The 22071-nt window shown below is 32.8% G+C and overlaps 1 protein-coding gene across 1 annotated transcript in view; it reads left to right on the plus strand.

Annotated features, from left to right (window-relative positions):
- The first annotated feature begins 6954 nt into the window (after nt 1-6954).
- The window catches only part of LOC110643925 (isoleucine--tRNA ligase, cytoplasmic), a 43874-nt gene continuing 28757 nt past the window's right edge, over nt 6955-22071 (plus strand). The window contains exons 1-10 of the mRNA XM_021796462.2: nt 6955-7629; nt 7834-7899; nt 8015-8158; nt 10196-10407; nt 11032-11197; nt 13404-13517; nt 14928-15025; nt 16765-16843; nt 18839-18997; nt 19796-19885. Of these exons, the coding sequence (XP_021652154.2) occupies nt 7096-7629; nt 7834-7899; nt 8015-8158; nt 10196-10407; nt 11032-11197; nt 13404-13517; nt 14928-15025; nt 16765-16843; nt 18839-18997; nt 19796-19885 (1662 nt within the window). The 5' untranslated portion in view covers nt 6955-7095. The remainder of the gene's footprint in view (nt 7630-7833; nt 7900-8014; nt 8159-10195; nt 10408-11031; nt 11198-13403; nt 13518-14927; nt 15026-16764; nt 16844-18838; nt 18998-19795; nt 19886-22071) is intronic.

Genomic DNA, 22071 nt, shown 5'->3' on the forward strand with positions numbered 1-22071 from the left:
AGGTCCAAGTTAAATTTTAGGATTTGAATTGCTGAATTGTCCTAGCAAATTGTCCAAGTTTCATTAGGTTCTATATTTTGGTCAAAACATCAAAATTATAGTTCTAAGCTTATAGAGATTTTAGCTTTGGATTCACTACATTTGCAGTTTTATAGACCAAGTTATGACATTTTTGCCAAAACTGATCAGATAGGTCAAAGTCCAGAATTTCTGGTCAGTTTTGGTTCCGGTCAGAATTATTGACTTAATTTATTCTAGCAAATTGGTTTGGTTTGAGTCAAAATTTGAGCTCATGATCTTCATAAGAAATGTTCTACTATGTCTAATCTTTTCACAAGTTTAAAAATCAGGTCATTTGGAGTTTTCTACAATGAGTTATGTCTAATTGATCAAACACTATTCATTTGATCATTTCTGTCCAGGTTCAGGACACCAATTTTGGATTCAAACAAATTTTAGACCAACTTATGGTCAGTTTTTGGGCAAGATTTCTTCATGAAAAATGTGGCTTTAGGTCTTAAATTTCATCTCCAATTGGTCTCACACCAATTGGAGCTGTCTAGCTCTACTTATAACCATAAAAGCATACTGGACTCAGAGGTCCAGAAATCAAGCAATCGAACAACTATCACTTTCTCAATTCTATTCATCAATTCACATCAATTCTCAACTCAAAACACACTAAATGACTATAATTAAGCATTATAAACATCAATTGGTCAATATTTCCCTAAAACCCTAATTTTCTATAAACCCAAATTTCCCCAACTTTACAATTCATGTAATCCATGCAATTCACTTCACTAGTCATGTATATCACATCATAAAACATCACAATACATGTTTAATTTAGATCAAACTCATCAAACCCCCCAAGTCCTCATGCTGGCCTAATTTTACACTTAGGTTTCATGCAAATTTTTCATGCTTTCTTAAGCTACTTCTACCTATTTGAACTCAAATTCCATCAATATATAAGAAGAAAACTTAAAAATCAACTTACCTTTAATTGACAATTTTCCAAACTTCTTAATCTTCACTTGTTTCTTGAATTTCTTCCTTTAAATCTTTACTTTGAGGCTTTATTAGAAGGTTTCTACTAATTTGTGATAAGAATTTGGGAAGAATTGGAGGTTTCATAAGCTTAGAAAAGGTGTTAATGGAAGGAAAATGGAGAGAGAGGGAGGGAGAGAGAGTGGGCGGCCATGAGGTTGAAGAAGGTGGAAATTTATTTTGCTTTTAATTATTTTTCTTGTCTTCTTATAACTATAATTATCCAGAAATTAAAATAATTAAATTTTTAATTTTTAATTATATCATGCTTACATCATGCTTATGTCATGAATCAAATTTAAAATTGAAAATTCCATTCCTTTCTTTTCTCTTTTTCCATACACATTTCCTATTTTAAATTCTTTTTTGATAGTTTAATCTCATATATTTTAATAGACATTTGGGTCAAAAGTCATCTCTAGAAGTAAATTGACCATAATGCCCCTCATCGGTTATCATCTGTCTTTTAATTAATATCAGATGAGTCCTTAAGCTCTAATTCACTTGATTATACCTGTTCCCTTTTATTTTTCTTTGAATTTCTAGTTTTCCAATAATTTCGCAATTATCCCTTAACTAAGGATTTCATGGGGTCCAATACAAATTTAGGGTAGCAACTGAGTTCGCAGCCGCTACCCAGGTCGATCACCCATCGCTGGGACATTCGGCTCATTTAACCGATTTGTGCTTTGTTTTTCTTATTTTTATCAAACTTCATTTAATCTTTATTAATTTTATTTACAGCTCTTCTATGTGAATTAAGTATCGTCCCAGACATTTTAGCCGTCTGGGCAGACACTAATCACCAGAATAGTAGAATGTACGGACTACTTAATATGAGGGTATTACAAAAATACAAGATAATATTGAATATCCATAATATTGACACTAAGTGAGGATAGTTTAGTGGGCCAGCATTTTGCTTAGATCTCTTCAGTTCATGATGCTTGGGCTGTTATGCTATAAGAGATTAAAGTTGTGCCTCTACTAAAACTTTTGGTACGGTAGTAAGCGCCCGATCATACGATTGGTATCAAAGCTGAGATCATGAGTTCAAATCCTTGACAGGTTTTTGGGGTGGATTGTTGGCACTAAGTGGGGATAGCTTGGTAAACCGGCATTCTACCTAGATCTCTTCGACTCAAAACGCTTGGGCTGCTATGCTATAAGAGGGTTAGAGTTGTGCCTCTGCTAAAAATTTAAACTTTTGGCATGATGATAAATATTCAATCTTACATATAATAAATTATATAATATTTCTATCCAAATTATAAAATAATAATAAATAAACAAGTATAATATGAGTTATGATTAATGTAACCTAGGCCAAGAGCACAAAACTATGCAATTTTTGGCTTTAGAGAAATTATTTATTATATTTTCATTCAACTCTTTAAAGTTAATATTTTTTTAGACAATGGATAATTTTTATTAATTTAGTTTTTGATTCATAATACTAAGTATTAAAAATAAATTTAATTTTAATATAGTAAATGTTTATAAATATTTTGTAGATTATAGTTAAAACTTTTTCAAATTAAAAATAAGATATGTAATATAATCTTAAACTTAATGAATTCAATTATTAACACAGATTCTTTAAATATTGTTTTGGCCCATGCTCTCCATTATCACCATAGACTTCACAAAATATTTTATTCGGATTGCAATACTAACATTTTGAGTGGGTCACAATTCAATTCTATGAAATAACACATACATAAATTAAGTCACCTCATAACATATATCTTAATATATATATTTTATTGCCTTATACATATTTTTCAATTATATAATTTTTAACAAGAAAGTATACTACATGATTAAAATGTGATTTAATAAGATAATTAATGACTATAAAGTGATTTAATATATTTATAATTAAAAATAATAAAAGTTAATATTAGGTTATATATATATATATACTTATAATTAATAACAAATTAAATTATATACATAACAATTTTAATTGCATATAATATATATAATTTTATTGAAACTATGTAATATATCTAAAATATATAAAAAAAAAACATACATATAAAATTGGTTCTTCAGTTTAGTTCGGTTTCGGTCTTGTTCCTGTTCGGTTCTTGATGAAGAACTAGAGCCGAATCAAAATAGTAAAACAACTTCGATTTAGTTTGATTTTGTTCCTACAATAACGATTCTTTTTTTGTTCTGTTTCGGTTCAGTCCAGTTCTTCGATTCAGTTCGGATCCCCTAAGAACTATGCAAAGCCTTAGTGCCTACATTCTTTACTTAACTGTCACTCCTATTCCTGGGTCATGGATCGTGGACTTTGGATATATGAGTCATGGACATGGTAATGAATTTGAGTTATGGGCTAAGTTGCACATGACTTTTAATAAATTTTAGATTCAAACCCAGTTAATTAATCATTCATGAGGCCTAAAATTAATTATGGTGCAAACAATTTCCCCATGTGTATAGCTTATATAATTAAGCTAATGCACATGTCAAAATAATTATTTTCTCTTCAAAATGTCATGCCTCCTAAGTACTAGCCCAAAATTCTATATTTTGAGTTGCTGAGAAATTTACCTTCGTGAAGAGAAAGCTCACAAATTGGTCGGTTTAATTTCAAACCAAATCAAATCATAAATTTGAAAATTTAAAAGCCTATAAATGGAAACTAACCAAAATGATAAAAAAAAAAAAATCAAGTTGAACTTTGATTCGATTTGGTTCTTCGGTTTAGAACAGAGTGCCCAATCCCATCAAGCAAACGGTGTCTTTTCAAACTTCTAGTTCCACTTCCTTCTAGGGCTCGATGCCTCCACCTAGCCAATTGCCTATTTTTGTAAATCCCAATCTCGGGAGCTTGAAGCCAATAACATCAATCAACCCCGCAGTAAAAAGAAAAATGAACAAAATCAATCCCACAACAAGAAGACAATAATAAATTAAGAAAATATCTTATACATGGAGTTTTGTACAAAGTCACTCAAACACCCTAGAGGTACCTAATAGACCATAATATGCTAACCACTTGATATCTTCATGATTACACGTACCCCACCAATCAGAGGATGCCACCTGTCTCAATCACATACTTTTTAGTAGGTATAATCACTTCTCCAAGAAGCCTAACAAGGTATGCAAAGTCCTAAGATAAAAAATATCATTCTCATTTACATTGATCCCAACCAAAGAGCTAAAAGCTATCATTTACACTATAGAGGGCAGTTAGTCAAAAGCTAACTTAACCATTGAAGGCTAGATGAGGCCCCTCCAATGGTAATCTTTTGTTCATTTTGTAGGAGCTTTAAGCATCCCTGCATGAAAGTTCCTTGCTTTTCCTATCCATGATGATGATTACTATGTGCCATTCTTTAAGGAATGAGTCCCTTTTCCTATCTCACTTACTATATATTTATTCTTGATTTTATACTAGTCTCTATTATTTTACACATGCCTAACTTAATCATCGAAGGTCCTATTATAAGGGGACTTTCCACTATATTTTTTACCTTTATTCTTGCTTGCAAAATTGCACATGGTGAGATCCTACCAACTCGACATCTCTATGATTATACACACTCCATCAACCAAAGGATGCCATTTGTTTTAATCATCATACTTCCAAATGGGTATTTATAAATACTTCTCTAAGCAACCTAACAAGGCAACATAGTCCTAATATAAAAAATATCATTCTCGTTTACATTTAGCCTAACACATAAAGCCAAAAGCTCTTATTTACATTACAGAGGACAAGAAAAGTTTCTAATGTTAATCAAATACTAACTTAATCATCGGAGACACATTTGGTGGTAACGCCATGATCATCTTGTAGGAGTTCAATTATCCCTACAACATTAGAGGTCCTTCGCTTCCTCCCTCCACAAAGATAACTACTATATGTCATGCTTTGAGAAATGAGCTTGGCAAAAAGCCCTTTGAGCCTTTGTAAAATAATCAAATAGTCACTAAGTCTTGATTAATTCATTTGGTGCATTTAAGCCCTTATGATTTAAAAAATAATAATAATAACAAGACCCAAATTATCTATAAAACACAGCAATTAAGCCAAAAAGCAATCACATATATTTCACATGACAAAGGGACATTAACCCTTTTAGTTAATGTAGCTTATGATTTCTCTCACTCTCTTCCTCTCTCCCACTATGAAAAATACTTGAAGAAAGTTTAGGAACATGGCATCATCCTCTTCTTCGAATCAATAAACATACTTTATGAAAGAAAATTCTAGCATAAGAAGATAATGGTTGAAAATCAGCCTACTGTGATATGTTATTATCGGATTGAACTCGTGAAGAAGAAGATGATGTGGATTTGGGGTGATGCTTTTTTTTTTTTTTTTTTTTTGTCTCTTGTTGCAAAGTAGATGGTGAATTTTGAAGGGTTTATGAAATGTGGTAAATTGGTTTAGTTATGATATGATTAAAACTGTTGATGTGTTTGTTGATTGAATGATAGGTGAATTTTGCAATGAATGATGGGCAAAGGTGTATAAAACTAGTTTTTGTTGAATGAGATTATTTTTATGTTGAATGATTATACTCTTTTGCATTAGGATTCTTATTTATATTTAGTTGTTCATCTATTTTTTATACAAAAACAAGTTGGTTTACCAATAAGTTTAGAAGTTGTGAGGTGTCTGATTCAAACTGATAATTTGATTATTCTGTGTGCAAAGTTCTTATTGGCATCAAGGGATCAAAGATGGAAAATTCGAGAAGTTTGATGATTTGATACGTATTCAAAATTCAATATTGTTCCATTATATGTAAATTAAATTAATTAGCTCTAATAACCTGTAATTTCTATAGGATATGTTTGTATTTAGACTCAAAACAAGCCTCATGGTTGGAACATTTGACTTGGAAATATGATCATTATGGCTTCCCCTAATTTGGATATTGATATGTTTACTGCTGCTTTGGTTCAAAACTCATAGAAACCAACGAACTTACTAGCCATGGCTTTGAAAATAAAACAAAAGAAAATGGATAATTAACACTGTTAATTTTAGACTTCTTTATGTATTTTTTTTTTTGAATTATAAGGACTTAAATGGACAAATGAATTGATTAAAGCTTAAGTAATTATTTCACAGGAATTTAAAAATGCCTTTTTCTCTATACTTATTTGATTTTATATTGGTCTTTATTATCACAAGCCTTAGTAATCAGAGGTCCTATGACAAGAAACCTTCTCATATTGTCTTTGACTATTAACTTCATTTACTTAATCCACATGTAAAAGATATTATACAGTGCAACCGTGATTTCATATCAGCATGTGACATGAAATGATAAATTAGTCATAAAATAATAATTAAGTATAAAATGATAGTTATTATTTAAAAAAAAAACTATTTTTGAGATAAATCTAAATTTTATATTACTTACTATAACTTAATTGTTGTTCTATAATTAGCTTGTCATTTTATATATGTTATCCTATATGAAATCACTGTTGTTTAATATAATTTTTCCACGTGTACACATTCAAGACTGGAGGATTTATAATCACATCACAGTGTATAATATCTTATAACAGCAACAATTTAAATATGTTAATTATAAATTATTAACATTTATTCTTATTTTTAAATTAATATATTTTAATTACAAAAAATTAAAAATAGCTAAACGATACTTTTAAATTGGTTCTTCTAGCGATATCAAAAAGGAATTTCCTTTTTTCCAAAAGAATAATACGTGCAGTTTCAAAGTGCAATGCCAAAATGGTACACAGTCCATTTAAAGCGCAGTGGACACCAGGTCCACTCTCCAAGTCCAATTCCTGCAACTTTATTCCCGCGGATTTTTACCAAAAGTGCCCTCCCCTGACACTGGACCCGGCCCGAATTGACCCGTTTTATGACAAGCGGTGTCGCTTAATAGTAACTCTGGCGTTGCGCATAAGCCTAACAACAGAACCCGTACTCTTTAAACCCTTTTCCTCGTAGGACAGTCTCTTCGTTTCTTTCCGCCACCATCTTCTCTCTCAAAAACCCTACTCTCTCATTTCCTTTCCCTCCATCGCTCAATGGAGGAAGTCTGCGAGGGAAAGGACTTTTCCTTCCCCAGCCAGGAGGAAAAGATCCTTTCTTTCTGGTCTGAAATCAAAGCCTTCGAGACCCAATTGGCCCGTACTGAATCCCTCCCCGAATACATTTTCTATGATGGTCCTCCTTTTGCCACCGGCCTCCCTCACTACGGCCACATACTCGCCGGAACTATTAAGGACATTGTCACCCGCTACCAGACCATGAGGGGCCACCATGTTACTCGCCGCTTCGGCTGGGATTGCCATGGTCTGCCTGTGGAGAATGAGATCGATAGGAAATTGGGGATTAAAAGGAGAGACGAGGTGTTGAAAATGGGGATTGATAAGTATAATGATGAGTGTAGGAGTATTGTGACGAGGTATGTTGAGGAGTGGGAGAAGGTGATCACAAGGACGGGGAGGTGGATCGATTTCAGGAATGATTATAAGACTATGGACTTGAAGTTCATGGAGAGTGTTTGGTGGGTTTTCTCTCAGCTTTATGAGAAGGGTCTTGTCTATAAGGGTTTCAAGGTTAGTGGCTTTGTAATTTGAGCTAGTCACTGGAGATTTAATGTTGTTGCAGTATCGATTCTGCTTCCTCTGTTTCCATTTTTCGCAGTTGGTGTTGCATACAACCATAAAGTCTTGGAACGGACAATTGTTACTTATTGAGATTATGCTGGATTGTTTCTTTAAACCAGCTGTAGATTTAATGTTTTGATGCTGTTTTTATAGGTCATGCCATACAGTACTGGTTGCAAAACTGTGCTGTCTAATTTTGAAGCTGGTCAAAATTATAAGGTTTGTAACCAGTAGAATATCTGATGACAAGTTGAATTCTTTCCATTTTTATCTGTAAGTGTTAATGGTCTCCTTCTAACCCAATTTTATCAATAACACCTCTCTAATAACACAGGATGTGCCTGACCCTGAGATAATGGTGGCATTTCCAATTATTGATGATCCCCATAATGCATCCTTTGTAGCCTGGACAACAACCCCGTGGACGCTTCCTAGTAATCTTGCGCTTTGTGTTAATGGAAATTTTGACTATGTCAAGGTCAGTTATCTTTGATTTCCTGATTGTGTGGTTTGCTTGAAAATACTATTCAAATGTTCACTGTGTCTTTCCAGTTGAAAATTGTTTTAGGCTGCAAGTTATCTGAATCTGAGACACTTATATGGATTATTATGATATGTAATCCTAAGTTGAATGCATGCCACACAGTTGTTCATTTTTCTTTTCCCTGGTTGGTTTGACACCAATTAAGGGTTAGAACTTGAGACCTCACAACTCCGTAGATGGCTCTAGTCCCATTGAGTTGAAGCTTATTGTTTTCTTTTCTTGGTTCTTTGATGATTGAATTTGGGCAAATTGTTTGAGTTCTATTACAAACTTCGTGTTCCACAAGTGAATGGAATCACTCAAGTAATACAGTGATGATAGAGACATCATCCCACTGAGATTGAGTTAAATACCAAAATGTGTGTTAACTTCACTAATATCTAAATGATTGAATTTTGATAAAATTGAAATTTAACTCTAATGAAGATTGAAATTAATTTTAAGAAGCAAATAAAATTAAAGCTAAATTAAGCTTTGAGAAATAAAGTTCAAGTGATAAATTACTAGGGTATATTTGACTTCTCTCAGTTTAATTTTAAATTCCAAATGTCCTATCTAATAATCAAATTTTAACTATTAATGCATGGATCAATAACCCTAATATTTTCAGTAACCTCATCCGGTAAAAAATACTAATTAAAATCACAATCTATTTTTCAACAGTAAGCAAGTTCTAACTAGTTCTAATGAACATTACGGCTATTTTCAAACAATCCCACAAGTCAAACCTTTTGCTCTCGCACCACTTTTAATTCCTGTGTTGCTTGCTATTAACCCAGATTCTCAATCTTCCCTCCCAATACAAATTATAAATCAAATCATTCAAGTATCAAATATAGAAACTCAAAGGCATTAAGTTCAAATAGCAAGCAAATGCATTAATAGGGAAAATTAAACAGAGTATTGGAATTTACATCAAACTAAGCTACATCAGATACCCTAGTATAAGAAATTAGTTCCTCATCATCTTAGATTCAAACAAAACCATACTTACATTAAAACCCAAAATCATATTTACTAATATCTCTAAAATAATAAAATTGAAAAGAACAAGAGAAGAAAGAAATAGAACTCTGGTTGATGAAGAAAACTTGATGAAAATCCCAGCTTCCAAACTCCTCTTCTCCCTTTGATTCTTTAACTTATTGATGGAAAAATGTGGTGTTTGGAATGCCAAGAGTCTCCCTTCTGCTGAGAATGAGAGAATCCCTTAACTACCCATTATTCTGGACTCTTCTCATCCATTTGCTGATATGTCGCCGTTGATTGAAGGAAAAGAGCCCCAGGAGGCATCTCATGGCTAGGCCATGTGCCTAGCCATTTTCTCCTGGCCTGGCTGTGAGTTGGTCGCATGGCCTATTTTTCACGTCCCTTCTCCATTTTCAGCTCACTTTTGCGCAGAACTCATGGCTGAGGTCCCGTGGCTTGAATGTGAAAGATCTGCCCAAACTCTCCAATTTTCACCCCATTGCTGCTTTTCTTCCAATTTTTCATCTAAAAACACAAAAAACTAAATTATGTGAAAGTTCTGCCCAGACTCTCCAATATTCACCCCATTGCTCCTTTTCCTCCAATTTTTCATCTAAAAACACAAAAACTAAATTAGCACTGTTAATTTGAAAACACACATGAGATTAACTAAAAACGAACCAAAAATATTAAAAACTAGCAAAAATGAAGACTAAAATTAAACAAGACATCACATATGCCTTTAAAATATTAGAGCCTGAAATCACAAGTCATGTATTTTGTTTTTTTTTTTTTTTTGTTTTAAAAAAATTGATTCAGAAAACAATAACTTTGGTATTGGATTCAATATGTTAAGTTCTTATCTGGCAAAAGAACCAAAAAAAAAAAGGAGAGACAGAAGAAGAAGAAGAAACCAGGCTGTTCATGCTATGAGCTAATTAGCGGATAAGCTTTTTGTAATTTTGTAAAAATGATGAATGTGCTGCTACTTGAAAAACACAGGTTCGTAACAAGTATACTGGAAGAGTCTATGTAGTTGCCGAATCTAGGCTGTCAGCTCTTCCTGTTGAGAAACCAAAATCAAGTGTAGCAAATGGACCTGCTGGTGATCCGAAGACATCAAGTTCTAAAACTAGGGGTGGGAAATCTGAAAACTTGAAGGATTCATACGAGTTGTTAGAGAAAGTCAAGGGTAATGAACTGGTGAAGAAAAAGTGAGTTACACGTTTTATGCACTTTTGAATTACTTGAACCTGTACTATAGGCAGTTGCTTTCATCCTTTGTAATGCATCATGTAGTGAAACTCAATGAAATTTTATGAAAATTTGGTTTGTCTAATTTTGTGGATGAAAATTGAAAAATATGTTTGGAATATTTTTAAACTGATTACTGTTGTTTGAGTAAAAAATAATAGATTTTGATTAGAATCCAGTTTACCGTATCACCCTATTCTTTTCTCCACTAGGACTTGTAAAGCATATTTCTTACTTTTGAGATTGGACCAATACTTTAAAGGCTACCTTTTTGTTTTACTTTGGGATGAAATTTTTACTCAAATTGAACTCTGCCAAGTGAAAGGTTTTCAAACGAAAGAATAGAGTTCAATAGAATTTACTTGAACTGAGTTCCTTGTTTGAAGAGTTTTTCAAACACGCTTTCTAAGATGGTTTTCCCTTTCAATATTTTGCCCTTTAAATATTTTGTGTATAAATGTTTCATTGGTTGAATTTATAGTAACTAGATATGGTTCTTTTACTTTTCTTGTAGAAATATTGCTATATATGTTAGCGGATGGGTTGTTTTGGACAGTATTAATTTTGTAAGAGTATGCATGCAGGTATGAACCATTGTTTAATTACTTCTCAGACCTCTCTGACACGGCATTTAGAGTTGTTGCGGACAATTATGTGACTGATGATAGTGGTACTGGAATTGTTCATTGTGCTCCTGCATTTGGTGAAGACGATTATCGTGTTTGCATTGAAAATCAAATAATCAATAAGGTTGGTGTTAATATGCTATAAACTTGTGGCCTATTCCAAGTTAATTATGTTTGCTTTCTTCTTGTATGATCTTAAGCCAGTGAATATAGAATACTTACCATAATATTTCGTTATTCATTTCAAATGGAGTACCATCATACCATGGTTATGTGAGGGAGACTGCTGCAAATGCTAGGCAGTTATGGGGATAAATCCATGGGCTGGCTGAAGGCAGCGTGATTTAAACTTGGCTGGTGCTTTAGGAGGTGCCAAAACAGAAGGCTTTAATGCTCTTCTTCTTTTTTTTTTGGTTGGGGGTGGGGGAAGAGAAGATGGGGCTATGGGGCTTACATCTTAAGAAAGAAATTTGTGGGCTGCACAGCTCATTTTATTCCCATTTTATCTATCCCCTTTCCCAAATACAGCACAAGACAAAGAACAGCTAAGGTCAATTTCTCTGGTTTAAAAAAATGAATTGATTACGAGTTATAAGTTAAAATATATAAGTAAAAAGCCCAGTTAGAAGATTTCTTTTTCCCCTTTCCTCTCCTGATTCATACTTTGATCTGTTTGCTTCTATGCTATATTATTTTATTTTTTTAGTCTGTGTTGGACTGGTATCTGAATGTTTTTATAGAGATTGGCACTAATATGTGTAGACTTGGTACATGCATAATTTTGCTCTCCTATACACTTGTATCTATTTCATAGTTGTCAAGTGTGCCTTAGGTAAGAAGTACACCAAGCCCAAGTCTGAACCTCAAGGACAGGCGATGTTACTAAGGTGTGTGCCTACCAGTTGAGGCAAAGAGGCGCAAAGCACAAAAAGGGCATGCCTCATAAACCTTCACCTCTGGCGAGGCGAATGTCCTGATCCATTAGAAACCGGCATTAATGCATTGAAAAGCCAATGGAATTTCCATCTCTGCCATGGTGTTAAATAACGGAATATTTACAGGTCTTTTAGCCTTTTGTTACCTTGAAATCCGTGATTTCAAGGACAGAAAAAATGCACCTGTAACGGCTGTAACAGCCTTTACGTAACGACAACTGCCTTTATTTACCGTTAAGTAACGGCCCATCATCTTTTTTTTTTTTTTCCCCGTCTAGATGGGGAAAGCAGCAGTGCATTCTAATGCTTGGTTTCTGGTTTGGGGAGTTTTAAATTGTTTTGTCTCACTTTCTCTCTCAACTTTCTATCTTTCTATCTAATTTTTTTTTTCTTTTTACAAAATTTTCACTATCGTCTTTTGAGCTAAGATCATCAATTAGCTAAGATCATCAATTAGTGAGCTAAGATATCAACTATCTTTCAAATTATACTCATCCATATCTTGCATAGGATGAGTTATTTATTTTTGTTTTTAGTGTTTTTTGCTTATTGAAGAAAACTATGTGATGCTATTTTTTTTTTAATTTTTTTTTGTTAAATTTATGGTATGAAGAATTAGTTTGCCTGATATACAGGTTATTTTTTTTTTCTCTAACTGTGAACTATTTTTGAAATTAATTTTAGTAAAATACGTAATTGCAACAACTAAATCTTAATCTCAAACTAGTTGAGGTCAGCTATATGGATCTTTTTTCACCATTCAACTAAGTCTTTTTTGTTTTCCCTCCTCCTCCACTTGGCTACTGTTGCGCTTCTTTTCATTCTGCTCATTTATTTTGTTTTATTTTTGTTTATGACCTTTTTTTTCTTAAACTGTAAAATTAACAAACTTGTAAATCCATCTATTCTATATTCTTGACAAATTTATTTAAATTAATTCCCTTTATGGGAATTTTTTGTCCTCATATGGAGATGCTGGAAAGGCTGATTGGTGCATAATATGGCTGAATTGTGAATTTTAATTAATAACTTCCTCTATTCTCTATTGTTGACAAATTTTAATTCTCTTGAATGTGTGTGTAAGTTCAATTATTTTCAAGGTGTTTGATTTGCTGTATGTTCAATTGGTGATTAATTCCTTTACTTAATAATTATTCTATGAAAATTGCTAGATTTTTTCAATTTGTTTTGATAGAATTAATTAATTTATTTTTTTCTTCTAAACATTGTTTATTAATTTCTTAAATATGTTATGAAATTAAATATTATTGAATTTTTGTAGAAATTTTATCTTTTTATGCTTCGTGTCACTTAGGCATGTGCCCGTGCCTAGACACCTTGGCGCCTTAGTGCGCACAACTATGATTTATTTACTTATAATTTGTTGGGATGTAGGGAGAAATTTTGATTGTAGCTGTTGATGATGATGGCTGCTTTACTGAAAGAATTACTGATTTTAGTGGGCGCTATGTCAAGGATGCGGACAAGGATATTATTGAAAATGTGAAGGTGAGGCTTCATTGTTTGCTTGCAAAGAACACTGTTACCAAATTAATTGCATAAATAGCTAGCAACTACTTTAACTTTTGCCATAAAGATTATTTATTAGTGTACTAATTCATGAGTGGTTGCTTGAGTTCCAATGCTAATTCTTTGTTTTAACATTTTGAATTATAGATGGCGGTTGATGTATTGTTATTGTTCCATTATTTTTTATGGTTAATTATTAAAAAAACCCTGGAATTTAGCCTTATTAATTTTGGTTATCTTTTTATTTTATTAACCAGTACAAATACATCTTTTAGAGTTTCAATTACATACTTGTAAAACTGGTTTGGGAATTAAAAGGCATAATCATATGGAATGAAATCTGTGTACTTGTGCTCCCTCCCTTGCTTACTGGCAGAAACACTTCTCCAAATTGCTCAGCATCCTTGCCAGTAGCAAGCTGCTACAATACCCACATATCAATGATCACAGCTACTGACCTGATGATTGCCTATCAATATTTAGTAATAGCAAGGTTGAGGGATTGACAAAGGAAGATGATCCAACACATAGACAAAAAATAATTTGCAAACAATTTAACATATTCAACACAGTATTATGAAAACCCTATCATCACTCCACATTCTTGTGCCAATACTAAACATCAATTAAATATAAAATCCTTGTAGCGAATCCATGCACTATTACCCACGACTTCAAACTGACAGAAATACTTGTGCAAATTGCTCAATATTCCCACCAGCAGTAAGCCTTCTACAAAACCCTTAAATGTTCTATCAATGATCACAGCTGCTGTTGTGATGAGTGCCTGTCAATTTCTATCTATTTGGTAATGCTGAGGGATTGATGAGGAAGAGATAAAAAGCAAAGGACAGATTGCTGCTGAAGGTCCATAGAAGAAGAATAAGCTGGAAATATATTTAGTATGAGTTTAAATATGGGAATCAGTGGGAAAGAGAGATGGGAAGGGAAAGAAATACAGCACGGAAAGAAATTGTGTAGAGGAGCAGAACATTCCAAAAAGAAAAGATGAGGGAGAGAAAAAGAATGGAAAAAGTGAAAGAGGAAGCTCTGACTTGGTCATACCTATGGAGCTTTCAAGTAATTTTGCAATGTGAGTGTGTGTGTGTGTGTGTGTGTGTGTGAGAGAGAGAGAGAGAGAGAGAGAGAGAGAGTGAAAGACACATAAGATGCTTTCATCACCTGTATGCCATTCATTGTTTTTCTATTCCATTTTTTTTTTTTTACAATTTTATAAATTAAGATGAATGGCTTAAATTCAGAAAAGGGGGGGAGGGGGGGGGGTGTTAAAATCTAGGCTTTTTGATTAATTAACTCTCTTATTTATATGCCTTTAATATATGTATTTTTAATTTATTTTATCAATTTTATTTTTTTATAATGGCTCAGGCAAGGGGCAGGCTTGTGAAGTCTGGTAGCTGCACACACTCTTATCCCTTTTGTTGGAGGTCTGATACTCCTCTTATTTATAGAGCTGTTCCAAGTTGGTAAGCTTTCTTTCTGTAATTTTATTTCTCTCAATTATAATAGTAATGTAGCTGTTCAATTTTGTGAATCCCGTTGCCTGTTGAAATCTTTTTGTCTTACAATTATCAAGTACTTATGCATGTTGAAAGTTTTGAGGACTTATCTTTGACATTTCTAAGATGATAGTTTGGCCAAAAATAAGAGAAAGATGCAAGAAGATTATAGTCAGCAGTACTCAAATCTTCCTAGGTTGCCCAATGTCTGTGTTGGGTAGTCTGAAGCCAGAAAATTTAGTTTTAGATTTTGGGTGTTTCTATGTAATTTATTCACTTGTTTCATCTTGGAATATTCAATTATTAAATTTTAAAGAAGAGGCTTTTTGTTAAGTAACTTGCGTGTTTGCATTAAATTATTGAATCTTTAGTGAGTGATCTGGGAAGATACGAGGGCATGTTTTACTGATACTTCATACTTGGTTGAATCATCATTGTAACCTTTATGATTATTTAATGAATGCACGCATGTCATTTAAATAAAGAAAAGGAAATCTGACTACCTTTGTCCTGAAGTGCATGAGCAGGTTTTGAAACATCAATGCTAAGAGAAAACCAATATTTGAAAGGTTTAAGAACTCAAAAAAAAAAAAAAAAAAATCTAAACTTTGACTTTCTTAACAAATTTGGACAAATTTTTTTATTTTATTTTATTTTTTATCAAATATGGCCATGAAGGGTAAATAACAATTATAGCCAATTTAGTGACCTGACCATGAGAATTAGCAAAATAATATCTTTGTATTTTTTATGATGTTGATAAATATAACATATTAAATTTTCTTCCAAAAAGATAAAAATTAATTATATTGTAATGATTGATTAACTAAAAGAAATATTAATTTTTTGGAAAAGAAAGAATTTGAGAAAAATAAAATTTTATATTATTATTAGCATTAAAATGGAATAAATTTGTTTTTTGGCCAATATATAGGCTTCGCGTAGTGCATATACATTTCTAAAGTCCAACATAAGATTTGGCAATAATTGTTGCCAATGTTAAAGTTCATGGTCAAAATTGATAAAATTGAACTGCTTGGCCAAAATTGAGAAAGTGTGCAAAGGATATGTTTTTATTTTTTGGGTCATTTGCCCTATTTGTAATTGAAATCTTGTTGTTATGGCTTGACTAGTGGACTTTAAATTGGCGTTCTTTGGAGATAGTTGTATACTAGTTTGTTTGTAGTGGATGAATTTATTGTCTGCCTTTTGATGTTGGAGTTAAATTGAAGGAATTGTTTTTATACTGCCCATAATTTTAACTGAATATTGTATTTTTCCTTGTGTGCTTGGTCTGTCTTCATGCAATTTTTCCTCAAAATTTGTCATTTGTTGCATTCCCTTTATGTTTTTCTTATTAAATTTGTCTTTATTTTTGCCCATTTTTTGGAAACATTTGCTTTCTAAGTTCATTGCTGATTTTTGTTCCAGCTTTGAGATTTTTAAATCTTGTTTCTATTTCCTAATATAAATATGTTTGTTCACTTTGTGTTTTTCTGTATGTATCATCTGAAATCGTGTTATGTTGTCAGATTATTAAATAATAGTGGATACATAATTTCTGTGTTTTTTTTTTTCCTTTCTCTCTCTCTCTCTCTCTCTCTCTCTCTCTCTCTCTCTCTCTCTCTCTCTCTTATAGATGGTTCTATGATCCTTTATTTTTCTGATTAATTCTAACTGAGCTGACTTCTAAATTCTATATATAGGTTTGTTAGAGTGGAAGATTTAAAAGCAAAATTGCTAGAAAACAACAAACAGACATATTGGGTTCCTGATTATGTAAAGGTCAGAATTCTTTGCCACCCCATTCCCTTCTTTCTGGGATGTGCATTTTTTTTTCTTTTGTTCTATGGATTGACAAGTTATTGCCATATTTTCCCCTTTGCATAATTGATCTTTTTAACCTTTTCATTTGAATGTACAGTCTCATGTGTCTGATGTTAAGAAAAGGTGGATGGTGGGAAATGAAAAAAAGTGGGTTGGGGATCTGATGCTAGATATTCTCTAAAGTTGAAGCTCAATAGGATTCTATCATTAATGTAAAATACAAAATGCAATTCCAGGGATGATTTTATTCAAAAGAGTTGACATTTTTTTTTCCATCAGAAATTTAGCTGTTGATGCAATCTGATTAAATGTAACATTCAAGGACTGATAATCCCTGAGAAGAGGAAACTTATGCTAGAAGAGGATGTACCCATTTGGCATTGTAATTGGAGGGTTAAAATTGCATTTAAGGAAAAAAGCATCATTTTAGATGTTGAATCAGTTTGGAAAAAGTTGTTTTGTTATTTTAGTGTTCTTATAACTAAAATTTATCAAATTTAATTTTAAATCAGTTTTTAATATATATTTAAAAAAGTATTTTTCTCAACAACAACTTCAACCGTAATGCTAAACTGATCTGATAAATATAACCTATGATAATTGGATTCTGATTCAGAGGGCCTGCTCAACCTAAGACATGCTGACCTCTTTTGCGCCATTTGGGTTAATCTTGTTTCTTGCTGTCTCATTGAACTTGAGTACAGGTGCTGGAAATGGTTGATGATTGTTGCTACTAGCTAGTCTATTTGATATGCCTAATAACAAAACATAAAATAGGATTTGCATAACCTGGTGAACTAAGATGTGACCTGTGAGGATGCTGATGCAGTGTCCAATGGCTCGAAATTTTCTTGTGGCTAAAATTTTGGAAGGTACACAAAGTAGTACTGTAGTAGTGATGAGCATTTGGTTCAGTTTCATTTCAGTAATTTTAAAACTGAATTAACTTTAATAACCAAATCAAGTTGAACCATTTTAAAAATTGAAAACCAAAATTATGCCATTGAATTTGCTGGGCTTTCTTAATGGGGCTCCTCATTTTTGGTTCTGAAATAAATGGATCATCTGAGTTTGGAAAAATAATTGTGTAAAGATGTTAACTTACATACAAATATATTAAAGTAAATTAAGAAATCATAAAATATAATTCAGTAAATTTGGTTTTTAAAGTAAAGTGGTTATGAAAGCCAATTTAAATTAATTTTAACTGAATTTATAAGAAAACCGAACCAAATCAACCGAAATGTACTGTTTCAGTTTGATAATTCTGTTGAGCCAAACAATGCTCAATCTGACAAGTTTGATCTTTTATAGAGGCTTTATTGTTGTTGTAGCTAAATGGTGTTCTGATGCTTCAATTCTTATTTTTATAGTCACTCGATGTATTTGTTGTGAGTGATGGACTCTCAGTTGTGTAGTTTCTCCTGGTAGGAGCTTCTTAACTTAAGCTCTGATGCTTTGTTCTGGAAGGAAAGGAGGGCGAAATGTAACTTCATATAAGTTAGATGGTTTTCTTTCTTTTAATCATCTAAAAATACTTTTGGCTGGATACATTTCCTTCCTTTATGCCTAACATGGTGTAAATCTGACAGCCATGGTTTTTCAATTTCTTATTGTGAACAGCTATACCTGGAAGTCCAAAGATAGGTCATGAGTTATGTTAAAAGTAAGAGTGATAAGTAAGAATTTTCAGTAATCCTTAGGAGAGAAGATGTGTGGTTTGGTTCCTTGAGAAATATGATGACTTGTGCTTGTGTTTTGGAAATTTTTTTCTTTTTAGTTTCATTTAGCCTGTTACTTATCATTTTTATTTTTAAATTAGACAAATAAAAATTACTGAACGGCTTAGATGTTGTGCATAATTTATTGCTACATCACAGTTGTTTTCTGATTGTTGACTTATGTTTTGATGGAATGCTTAAGTTTAGGCTTTTCTTTTTGTGGTCACTGCAGGAAAAACGGTTCCACAATTGGCTGGAAAATGCAAGAGATTGGGCTGTTAGTCGAAGTCGATTTTGGGGGACACCTCTTCCTGTATGGACTAGTGAGGATGGTGAAGAAGTAATTGTCATGGACTCTGTTGCTAAGCTTGAAAAGCTTTCTGGTGCTAAGGTTTGGTCTCTATCCTCCTCCGTGATGTGATAATATGATATTTCTTGGTTATTGCTAATAAATCTAATATCTAGATGGACTCGTGCATAGATGTGGACATGCTTGACACATACATAACTCAAATTTAATTACCTAAAATGGTTTGAATTTTTCCAAAAGAGGATGGCAAAGAAAACTAACATACGGAGTGTCTATGTCAACTCTATGGAGAGGATAATTAAGTTGTTTCTGGAAGTTTGAATAATTTTTTGTTTGGCCTACATAAGTTTTCCTGTTTAATCACATCCATGAGTTAATTCTTGCTTGGAAGCACTACTGCATAATTCAACTAGTGGGTCATGGCTCTGAATTTACAGAGCTCATGTTCTAACTATAGTTGCTCTCTCTCTCTCTCTCTCTCTCTCTCTCTCTCTCTCTTCCTTTGCCCCTTGCCCCAAAAAGTAGCAGTTCACATTATTTCTTTTGCCGTTTAGCTAGTACTTATCATCCATCATCTTGCTCTACGGAATTCTCATGCTAGTGACTTCTAGCTGTTTGGAGACATGAAAATCGACAATGTATAATGTTTCATCTTTGCAGTTTCTTTAGTTCTCATAAACCTCCACTTACATTTATAATCTTGGCAATGGATAGATACTGGCTTTCTTCCTCCATATATTTATAGATGCAGTGGTTTTATGTGTTAACTTTATGTTTGTGCTTATCTACCTTAGTGCCGATTTTTATATTTTTAACTTAATTTGTAGTTTATATAATTGTATGCATCTTATTCTTATTGTTATATTCATCATTTTGCAGGTTTTTGATCTGCATTGGCACAATATTGATCACATAACTATCCCATCTAGTCGTGGTCCTGAATTTGGTGTGCTTCGACGTGTAGATGATGTAAGTTATTACATCTTGGTTTTTCATATTTCAAACTTTTGTGCGATACCCAATTTTATTGTCAAAGGTGGATCTGTCTTAAGGCACAACAATTTTAAGGGCTTGTTCATGTATGGAAAACTATAGGAGAGTTTTCATAGAAAACTGAAAAATAGAGTTTGATGTTGACATATGCTAGTTTTCCAAGTGGAGAACTACAAAAGCATATTTTTAAAATTTAACTAAGATTCCAGAACAACTTTAATTTGTTTTCTACTGTTTTCCTTTATAACAAAAGTTCTATTTTCTATCTATTTTTCAAATGAAAAACAATGACTTTTCTATCAACAAAATTATCTTATAATTTTTTTCGTAATTAAAATTAAATAATTATTTGGAAAAATATTTATTTATAGTGATAAAAAATTAATTATCTTATATTATATAGTGTGAATGTAGACTATAGAACAATAGAAAAGAATGTGAATTATACTAGAAGGATTAGATCTTTAGAAGTAAAGGAAACACTTAAGAGAATGAAAGTGAGTAAGGCCTGTGGACCCGATGGAATACCAATTGAAGTGTGGAAGTGTTTGGGAGATATGGGAGTGACATGGTTAACTAAATTATTTAATAAGATTCTAAACTCAAAGAAAATGCCTAATGAATGGAGGAGTATTTTAGTACCTATTTTTAAAAATAAGGGAGACATACATAGTTGCTCAAACTGTAGGAGAATTAAACTCATGAGCCATACTATGAAGTTGTGGAGAGAGTTGTGGAGCATCGGTTGCGTCATGATACTTCTATCTCTCTCAATCAATTTGGCTTAATGCCCTGTCGTTCAACTATGGAAGCGATCTTTCTCGTTAGAAGCTTGATGGAAAAATATAGAGATGTGAAGAAAGATCTACACATGGTTTTTATTGATTTGGAGAAGGCTTATAATAGTGTTCCAAGAGATGTCTTATGGAAAGTGTTAGAACAAAAGAGGGTATCTATTAGGTACATACAAGTGTTGAAAGATATGTATGAAGGAGCAACTACTATTGTGCGCACTGTGGAAGGGGACACGAGATTCTCCGTTCTCATTTGGATTACACCAAGGATCAGCTATAAGCTCTTACCTTTTTATATTAGTTTTAGATGAATTGACGAAACATATACAAGAGAGTATTCTTTGGTGCATGATGTTTGCGAATGATATTGTTCTGATAGATGAGATGGTAGAAGGAGTCGATAGAAAGCTAGAGCTTTGGAGAAGTACTCTAGAGCAAAGTGTTTTAAATTAAGTAGAACGAAAATAGAATACATGCATTGCAAGTTCAGTGAAGGCCAAACTGGTTATAGGGAAGGAGTTAGTTTGGATGGAGTGGTACTGTCCCAAAGTAACCACTTTAAATATCTCGGCTCAGTTCTTCAAGTAGATGGGGTATGTGAGGAGGGTGTTAGTTAGAGGATTAAAGCCGGATGGTTGAAGTGGAGACGTGCCACAGGAATTCTATGTGATCGAAAGATTCCCAATAAGTTGAAAGGAAAATCTTACCATACAGTCATACGATCGGCTATGTTATATGGTAGTGAGTGTTGGGCACTTAAGGAGTCGTATGCGTCTAAGATAAGAGTTGTAGAGATGAGAATGTTAAGGTGGATGAGTGACCATACTAGACTAGATAAAGTCTGTAATGAGAGTATTAGAGAAAAGGTAGGAGTGGTGTCAATTGAGGATAAGTTGAGAGAAGGGAGATTGAGGTGATTTGGTCATGTGAAGCGTAGACGTACGGAGTCTCCAGTTAGACAAGTAGAGCACATTAGGTTAGAGGATAGAAAAAAAAGGGGTAGACCTAAATTGACTTGGAGGAGAGTAGTACAACATGACCTAGAAGCATTACACATTTCTGAGAATTTAATACAAAATCGTTTAGAGTGGAGAAAGCGAATCCATATAGCCGACCCTAAATTTTTGGGATAAAGACTTAGTTGAGTTGAGCTGAGTATATAAATGACACGTTAAAATTAAAAGAAGTTTTTAAATATATTTTATAGTGATTTATTTTTTTTTTTAGTTATGAAAAATATGATTTTTTTTTTGAATTAGAAAACTGTTTTCTATTATTGACAGGTGAACATGTTTTTCCTTGTTTCCATGAAAAATGAAAACATGAGTTTTCTTAGAAAATGGAAAATGGAAAACAGTTTGCTGTAAA

This window comes from Hevea brasiliensis, chromosome 1 (genome assembly GCF_030052815.1).
Source record: "Hevea brasiliensis isolate MT/VB/25A 57/8 chromosome 1, ASM3005281v1, whole genome shotgun sequence".
NCBI lineage: Eukaryota > Viridiplantae > Streptophyta > Magnoliopsida > Malpighiales > Euphorbiaceae > Hevea > Hevea brasiliensis.